At 54.2% G+C, this 9240-nt stretch overlaps 1 protein-coding gene across 1 annotated transcript; it reads right to left on the bottom strand.

The window, feature by feature from the left end:
• Nucleotides 1–279: 279 nt before the first annotated feature.
• Nucleotides 280–7424, bottom strand: WFDC2 (WAP four-disulfide core domain 2). Its single transcript, XM_061437742.1, has 4 exons — nt 7315–7424; nt 6565–6708; nt 3453–3605; nt 280–430 (listed from the first exon to the last, which is right to left on the bottom strand). Exons 1-3 carry the CDS (start codon nt 7388–7390, stop codon nt 3454–3456), a joined length of 372 nt encoding a protein of 123 aa, XP_061293726.1. The 5' UTR covers nt 7391–7424; the 3' UTR covers nt 280–430; nt 3453.
• Nucleotides 7425–9240: the final 1816 nt, after the last annotated feature.

The following is a 9240-nucleotide window of genomic DNA, read 5'->3' as shown; positions in this document are numbered from 1 at the left end:
AAGGATTCCAGCATCTCTCTGAGCCCCAGTTCTCTTCTCCATCACCCTGGGAGAATAACCTGCAACTGCACAGGGCTGGTGGGACGATTAACTGGGGAAGGGCCTCGGCACATAGAGCCCTGAGTTACCTTCACTGTGTCACCGCGTCACAGCTCATCTCTTCTTGGACTCTGCCTGGACGATCTGGTGGCCACGCCCACTCCCACCTCCTCAGCCCACGCTTGCAGGCAGGAATGGAATGTGACTGAATTATAAGAACAGAGGCCACAGGCCCGCCAGTGCTGGAAGCAGTCACTTTATTGGTTGGAAAAAAAAGCAGCTGTGGTCAGCTCAGGAGGGAGGGAAGAGGTCAGAAAGGGAGGAGGGCAGCTGGGCTGGAGCGAGACAGGGCCAGGCAGACACTGCTGCTCCCTCAGTCCACAGGCTGGAGCTGGAGGAAGAAAATCATAATAATACCATCAACAACAATACCTGGGACACTAGACAAGAGTGCTTGCAGCTTAAATTCTGATCCAAAGCTCCTCCCACTCCATCACATTCCCAGCGCCCCCCCCTTACCTTCCTACCCGTCCCCCCCGCCACCCCCCGGCAAAGCCTCACTTTCTCGAGGCCCTGGGGCTCTGCAGGCATTTTTCTGAAGGTCCTAGACTCACTTCTTTTGCTCCGACCATCCCAGGAAACACCTGGGTATACCATGGTCCCCACTGACCGCTGTGATCATTCATGAGGGGTCACTGTCATTTATCTCCCTAAGAATCCTTCCACCACTAGGAAGTTGCACTATGCCCCCATTCCTTTGGTTAAGCTAAGTTAACTGATCAAAAAGATCTTATTTATCCCATTTTATAAGCAAAATATTTGCAGTTCAGGGAGGTGAAAAAGGCTAGTTAATTGTCAGAGCTGAAATCTGAACCTAGGTCTTCCTGACTGCAATGCCAGCCCATGCTGTTGGCACACATGGAGGCAAGAGGCAGCTGGCATCACTGGAGAGCTCGGGGCCCTGGCGAGACCGTGCTTCCCTTTCAGGCACTGAATTAGCAACCATGGGTCCTTGGGCATGTCCTCCCCTCTGTCTGGGTCTCAGTCGTCACATCTGGGCAATAGGTTACATCACTGACCTGCCAGTCTGTTGACTGAGAGCTTATCAACAGCAGTGCACGATTAGCAATTAAATTACAACCAGGGGGTCCTTCCAGTGGCTTGCTTGGTCCCATTCCCTCCATCCGGAACAGCTTCCCTACCACTGTACTTTACCAGACTACTGACCTTTCACTCATCCTTCAGGACTGGCTCAGAACCCTGCTCCCTCCTTCCCCCACCGTCACCTGGGTGAGATTTCCTCCTGTGTTCTTACCACACCCAGCCCTGCCCTCCACTGCCGCACTGATTATAGGCATTGGGAGTGTCTGTCCAACTGTCTGCCTCGGCCACCTGGCTGCAAACTCCGTGAGGAAGGGCAGCCGTCACCTTCTGTCCCAGCACATGGCACAGTACTGGATCCCTCAATGGGCTGAAGATGCATGTGCTTTGGGTTTTGTTTCTCTTTCTTTTCTTTAAAAAAAAAAATCTTTATGTATTTATTCATTTGGCTGCACTGGGTCTGAGTTGCAGCGTGTGGGATCTATTTCATTGACCAGGATCAAACCCAGGCCTCCTGCATTGGGAGCTCAGACTCTTAGCCATGGGACCACCAGGGAAGTCCCTCTCTTTACTTCCTTATGCTTGCTTTAAGACTTAATATTGTTTTATTTTTAATTATCTGTGGGGAAAAAGAGGCTCCACGATCTTGTCTTTAGGCATGAGAACCACTCAAAGCAGGTGAATGTAGCCCTGTCGGCCACAGAGTAAGTGCACAAGTGAAGGGGAAAAGGAGTAAATCTTACAGCCCAAATAATCAGCAAATATTGTCCCATCCACATTCATGTGTGTCGCAAACCCAGCCTCTTAGGTCACCTGGTCCATCACCTCGCACCTGGCCTCTTGCAGGAGCCTCCTAGCTGGTCTCCCTGCTTCTGCTACTGCTGCCTCTAGGGTCTCCACACAGCAGCCGGAGCAATCCTTTTAAATTCAAGAGCATGTCCATTTCCAAGGGCCCAACATCTCTGGGTCAAGACCAAAGTTCTGGACTTGCCTGGTGGTCCAGTGGTTAAGAATCTGCCTGCCAATACAGGGGACCTGGGTCCGATCCCTGGTCCAGGAATATCCCACATGCTGCAGAGCAACTAAGACCATGTGCTACACCTTCTGAGCCTGCGTGCTGCAGTTACGGAAGCCCGCTTGCCTAGAGCCTGGGCTCTGCAGCAACGGAAGCCGCCACAACGAGAAACCCGTGCAACGCAGAGTAGCCCCAGCTTGCTGCAACCAGAGAAAGCCTGTGCAGAGCAGTGAAGACCCAGTGCAGCCATAAATAAATAAAATGCCTCTCTGACCCTCTCCTCTATTGCCCTCTTTTTGATCATAGGCTCCAGACTTCAGGCTTTTCCTGAAACACACCAGGGGTTCTACTGCTTTATATCTGCTGCCCCCACTGGTCATAACAGGCTCTCTGAAAGCTCCCAGTTCCCTCCATCATCTCCAACAAGTTTGTTCAAATGCTGCCTTTTGAAAGGTCCTGTGATAAAACTGCAACACAACTCCCTGCTGCTCCCCATCCCTACTCCGAATTCTCCTTCTGTTTTCTTTTTCTCCAGGTCACTTATTTCCTGCTAACATTTTACAGGGAATGAAGGTGTTGAATGAAGGTGTTAGTCGCTTAGTCGTGCCTGACTCTTTGCGACCCCATGAACTGCAAACCACCAGGCTCCTCTGTCCATGGGATTTTTCCAGGCAGGTATACTTGAGTGGTTTGCCATTTCCTTCTCAAGAGGATCTTCCCAACCAGGGATTGAACCCTGGTCTCCTGCAGGTTCTATACCAACTGAGCTACCAGGGAAGCCTTTTTACAGGGTATACTTGCTTTTTTATTTGATTTACATTCACTAGCATCTACAGGTGGCATTAGTGGTAAAGAACTCCCCTGCCATCACAGGAGACATAAGGGATGCAGGTTAGATCCCTGGGTTGGGAAGATCCTCTGGAGGAGGGCACAGCTATCCACTCCAGTATGTGTGTCTGGAGAATCCCATGGACAGAGGAGCCTGGTGGGCTCAGGTCCATAGAGTCGCAGAGTCGGACATGACTGAAACAACTTAGGACGCATGAATGCACAGTATATAAAACCCATCAGAGAGAAATTTTTGTTGGGTTTGTTTACTCATGGAGCATCCCAGCACCTAGAGCAGTGAACCGCCTGTGATAGATGCTCAGTGACTATCTGTTGAGCAGATGAGAACAAATCAAAGGATGGATAAGCGAATAGCACTGTGTTAGCTCAGGGGCTCCTTTTCAGCTTCCTGCAGAGCTTGTCATATCTGGGTATCAATGTATCCCTCCCCCCAGCACAGGGCACCTACCTCAGAAGACAGGGGTGACACAGGACACCCTCCCGCAACCATTGACGCAGCATTTCAACGCATCAGGACACTGGCTGTCCACCTGGCACTGGTCCCGGCAGAGGCCGAGCTGGGGGAAGGCGATATCCACATTAGGGCATGAGCCCGGCTTGTCTGGGTAAAAAAAGGAGTAAGAGGTGGTGAGCAGAGCCGAGGCAGGCGGCTGCACACGTCTCCACAGCATGTCTGCCCACCTGGATTCACAAAGAAGACAGCTGCTTGCCTGAGCGAATCTCAGGGGGCTTGGAAGGTCGTCTGCAAACTCTCTTCCTCCTGTTCTCTCCTCCCAGGGGTTTTGAGATCACTGCACTCCAGTTTGAGTCCCAGCTCTGCCTTCTCCTAACTGTGGCCTCAGGAGGGAAATCCCCCAGAGCCCTGTGTCTTCAGGTGTCAGATGAGATCAGCGTTGACCACACCACAAGGTTGTTATGGAAGCAATGGAGGCAACAGACTTCTCCCTGAGAAGTCAACGTCCTTTGTAGCAATAATAATGATGATGAGTAAAGGCAGCTGTTAACACTTAGTTCCTTCTAAGTAGCAGGCATTATCCGAAGCTTGCGACATTTATTAACTCATCTAATCCTCGGGATAAGCCTAGAACCTGGGACAAGGAGCTGTAACTATTTTCTCATGTTGCAGATGAGGAAATTGAGTGAAGAAGTTAAATAATTTGCTTTAAGTCAAACAGGGTAGAGACAGGATTTGAACCCAGGAAACTGGCTTCAGGTCTGTGCACCATGCATTCTGTTGCTTTGTAAGCAGTAAACCATAGAGCCCACGTCAGTGTGATGCACCCACAGGCCTTCACTCCCATATACTCACTCCTAGTTACAACCAGATGGAACCAAGGTCCCCTCTACACTCTCACTCTAACACCCAGAGAAGCATTCTTCCACTAGTGCATACACACACACACACACACAAAACCACAGAGATGTGCCAATTAACAAGTCCTTAGTGCAAATCCATTTTGTCCTTTAGTTTTCACATCAAACCTATCTTCTGTAGGGGATATTTCTACTGTATTCTTATTACAGCAGAGGAGAATGAAACCCAGAGAGGTGAAGGCATCACCCAACAAAACACTGCTGATGAGAAGTAAAACCAAGACCTGAGCCAGCCTTTCAATGTCCACAGACACACACACACACACCCTGTGCTCCACTCCAGGCTCAAGGAGGAGGGAGCTGGGCTCAGTGCCCAGAAGCCCAAGGAGCAAGTCCAGCCAAACGTCAAGCACGCACAGAGCTGGGTGATGAGCTGAGAGGACACGGGGGCTGCCTTCCTGCACAGACACCCTTTCCCTGGAGAAGGGCAGGAGCTCTCAATACCGAGCTGCCCCAGGACAGAAGGGCATCAATAGCCAGTAACTCACCAAACAAGCCACTGTGAGTGGAGGATCTACTCTCTCCTGAGACATCTCACGTGTACCATTTCTTTTAGCCTCATGTCAGTCCTACAACATCTGAGATTCTCATCCCATTGTGTCAAGGAGAAAGCAGAGGCTCAGAGAAGTGAAGCCACTTGCTCAGGACACAAACCTGCAGATGGTACAACGAGGATTCTAATCCACGAGACCCTCTGTCCCTGCCCCTCTTCCTGCCTCAGTCTATCCGAGACCAGGGAGCAGCAGAGACTCCCCCAAGCAGAAACTCCTCTTTTCTCCCCACTCTCCTCTCATCTGTGTCTTTCTCTCCCAATGTCCTCCTCTCCTGGTTTTCCTCACTTTGGTCCAGGTTAGAGTACTCTTGCCTGGAAAATCCCATGGGTGGAGGAGCCTGGTAGGCTGCAGTCCATGGGGTCGCTAAGAGTTGGATATGACTGAGTGACTTCACTTTCACTTTTCACTTTCATGCATTGGAGAAGGAAATGGCAACCCACTCCAGTGTTCTTGCCTGGAGAATCCCAGGGACGGGGAGCCTGGTGGGCTGCCGTCTATGGGGTGGCACAGAGTCAGACACGACTGAAGTGACTTAGCAGTAGCAGTAGCAGTAGAGATCCCCAGATCCACAAGCCCCCTTGACAGGCTGTTCCTCCCTCCGGCTCCCACCACCTGCTCTGACTGAGGTCTCTGATTACAGGCCTTCCTGGCCCTGCAGGCATCTTCAGAGAAATCACAGGGAGGGAGCATCACAGGGACTTTTTCTCTGGGTAAAGACAAGCGATCCCAATACAGTGGGATCAGGTCATATCCTGGCTTCTAGTCCTCAGTTTTTCCTTCTGAAAAACAAGATGCTCAGAGTCCAAGCTGTTTAAGACCCCTTCCTGCTCAGGTAGGAGTCCCTAGGACCTGCTGGACAGTCTTGAGCTCCAGCAAGTGCTTTCTATGAAGGGCAAGCTTCACACACTCTCTCTCACTCAGTCTTCAGAGCAGAAGAGAGGGTGTTAAGAGGAGGAAGGGGGAGGGCTGCTCAGGATGGGGTCCTGACTTTCTTCAAGCCACTCAGACAAAAAAGGGACCCCTTGTGTTATGAATCCTGTCCAGCCAGGGATGGCAGTGTGACCTTGGACAAGAACCTTTCTCTCTTTTGTATCACATCTTTAAGATGGGCGGAGTGCTCTCCTAAACCTGGAAAGCCTCCATCTGGACAGTGGAATTTGGGGAGTGCAGGCAAGTAGGCATCCCAAAGCCTTCCCCCAGGGCCGGGGAAGCCACAGGAAAGGGGTTCTGGCACGGGAGCGAGTCCAAGACCTCCGGACCCAGCCCATTGGACAGCCCAGGGCTGCCCCGCGGCTAAACCCCCCGCCAGGAGGAAGCTTCGACCCTGGCGCCCAGATCTCAGGGAACAATGGTCCGGAACCACGTCCCCGCGGTGCGTCCGGGAAGTCCGTCATGCACCAGAGCGATGAATCCGGCTGGGAGTGGGGGACCTCACTTCCCCTCGGCGGCATGTCAGCGACGCCTCGGTCTCCCCGGGGTCGCGGGAGGGAGAGCACGGGCTGATCCGGTTCCAGCCACCTCGACCTGGTCCTGGACCCCCGGGTCGGTAGCGCTGGTGTGCCCGGAACGGGGCGCTCCCTTCTCCCGCACCCCCGCTGCCACGCCCCGGCCCTCGAGGGTCCCCCAAGTTACCATTAGGCATCTGGCAGACGGTGGCGCAGCCGGCCTGGCAGCACTTGAGGTTGTCATCACAGTCCTCATCCAAGACGCAGGCCTTCGTGCAGTTCGCGTCACCCTCCAGCTCGGGACACTCACCCGGCTTCACTGCGATTGAGCCTGGGAGGTGGACGGGTCGTGGGGAACCCGGGCCCGCTCTCAGAGGATGCCCACCTCGTGTCCGATGGCCCCCAATCTCGATCCCCACCCCGCTACGAAATTCTGAGTCTCAGTTCCTAGGCCCCCCCCAACAGTCTTCAGAGAGCCCCACTTCCAGGGACGGGGTCCTCCAATACCTAGGAGGACAGGAGGGACCAAACCCTTGGCCTCTGAGCCTTCAATTTTTAGGAGACCCCAGCCCGACTGAGCGTCTAGGAGCTTCCAATGTCCCGGCAGAGGGTCCCCGCCACTGGCCATTGCATCTCCAAGATCAGCAAAGAACCTCCCCACCCCCGCTGCCCCCCCCCCCTCCCCGCCCCATCCCAGGCATAAGGGTCAGTCTTCAGTGGTCTCTGCGCACCTCCAGCACACTGGACCACACATCTGAAGCTCAAGGGCTACCTCCTTCAGAGCACCAGGGATCCCCACATTTTAGTCTGCAGGGGACTCCCCACTTCCGCCCTGGGGAATCCTCACTGCTCAGAGAGGCTAAGCTCCTGCCCGGCTCCGTTCCTTCGCTCCTGGTTCGGCCCCTCTGGGCACCCAGCCTTTCCCCGCCCCACTCACCTGTGACCGGGGGGAGGCCCAGGAGCAGGCCAAGGAGGAGGGCAGCGAGGAGCGGACCGAGGCGGCAGGCAGGCATGGTGCTCGCCAGGGCGGGGTGCGGGAATGAGGCGCCGCCAGGAAGATTTAACTGGGTTCCTGGGGGGCGTGGGGTAGGGGCGGGGCTGAACCCTTGCGGGTAGAGGCCTCAGCACACAAGGCAGGCGGGCCGACTGCCACCTCCTGTCATTTCACAATCTCCCAGGATCAGGTGTCACTCTGGCCCCAGTGGGAACCAGGAACCTAAGCGGCTTCCTGGCCGGGTGCAGCTGGTCGCACCCGGACCCTTGTCCCCTCCCCCTCCCCACCTCCCTCTGGGCCCTGGGGGCAGGGCAGCAGGAGGCCAAGGGCTAGATCTAGGACTCCCGGGATCCCATTCCAAGACCCAGGGGTCTCCCTGTGATGCCCACTGTGGTAGGAGAGAGGAGGGCAGGACCCACTGGGAGAGACTGCAGACGAAGTGGCTGGACTCGGGGTCAGCAGGTCAGAGCCTGGATCTTGCTTTAGGGATCCCTGGTGGGGGTGTTGTGTAGTGATACACAGCACACAGAAGGAGCCACATGAAAGCGTATTTACACATGAACCCACTGGACACGAGACACCGAGGCCAGAGAAGGTGGAACACCTGCTAAGGTCTGGAGCCATCAGGACCTGTGTTTCTCCCTCCCTCTCTTCCCCGTGCAGACACGCAGGCTCACTCACTCTGACTGTGCTCAGTGTCTCATGATGCCACGGATGGTCCCAGACACATGTGAACAGAGGGATATTATCATCGCCAGTAGTGCGTGCTAGATGAACGGTGCAGGAGGCCCTCCCAGCTCCCCAAGTCCCAAGCGAAGTTGCAGAGACAAGGTTTGATCCCAGGTCTCCATCTCTCCAAGTCTGTTTTTTTCCCGTCCATCATAAATGTATGTTTTTGTGACACATCTAGGGCACACAGTTGCTGTAGAGAAAGTAATTAAAGGACCTCTCAACAATGGCCTTCGGGTGACAGAGTCTGGTTTGATTCCCGTCTCTCCCACTTCCTAGCTGCGGGACCTTGAATGAATCTCTTCTCTGTTCTGAGCTGCCAAGTTGTCATCTCCAGAGATCTGTAAATGGGCCAAGATGGTGTCTCCTGTTAGTAAGGAGACTGATGAGTAGACATCGAGGTTTAACATGCAGGCTGGTAAATGCCAAAGCATGGTTACCCAGCAAGAAGTATCTTCAAACATCCCTCCTGATTCAAATCTGAGGTCAGTAAACCCCAGGAGGTCTTTGCTGCCCGAGGGTGGAAGAGGTGGAGAGCAGTGGCCATGGGGATGACAGAGGAGCAGGACTTGATGACAGAAGTATGTCCAGCCACTGTCCCCACAGTTGGCCCGGGGAAAAGAGGCTTTGAATACCTCCCCCACTTCCCTTGTCCAGCCTGGGGACTGGAGACAGGTCCTCGCTGGGAGGGGCCAGGGCTGTTTACTCTGAGCACAGAACAGTTAGCAGCCATGAGGCCGGAGCCAGGTAGGGGCTCAGCCCAGGGCGGCTCCTGGAACTCAGTCTAGGACATGCAGAGGACACGTTGATGGGCAGCTGGTTTTAGCCTGTGAATCCAGCTGCCTGCTGGACATTCAGCCTCGGGCACTGCTTCCCACAGCTTTCTTCTGGCACCTTGTCAGCTTGTCCTCTCCAGGAAACTGCCCGGCCTTACCCTTCTCCAGCCCTCTTGGGTTCTCCTGGGGACTGACTCTCTTGACAGGAATGGGGATTAGCCTGAGGCGAGCGGGATGGGGTGGGGCACACAAATAGAGGAGAAAGCTCCATGGGTCCGTGGCCCATGGCATGCCAAAGATGTTTAGCTTTTGTGATGCCAGCTTGTGCTCTAGGTGCGTTCATACAGTTTGCTTCTACATACAA

The sequence above is a fragment of the Bos javanicus genome, chromosome 13 (genome assembly GCF_032452875.1).
Source record: "Bos javanicus breed banteng chromosome 13, ARS-OSU_banteng_1.0, whole genome shotgun sequence".
In the NCBI taxonomy this organism is placed as follows: domain Eukaryota; kingdom Metazoa; phylum Chordata; class Mammalia; order Artiodactyla; family Bovidae; genus Bos; species Bos javanicus.
The sequence above is the reverse complement of the archived record's forward strand: the minus strand, read 5'-3'. Positions and strand labels throughout refer to the sequence as shown.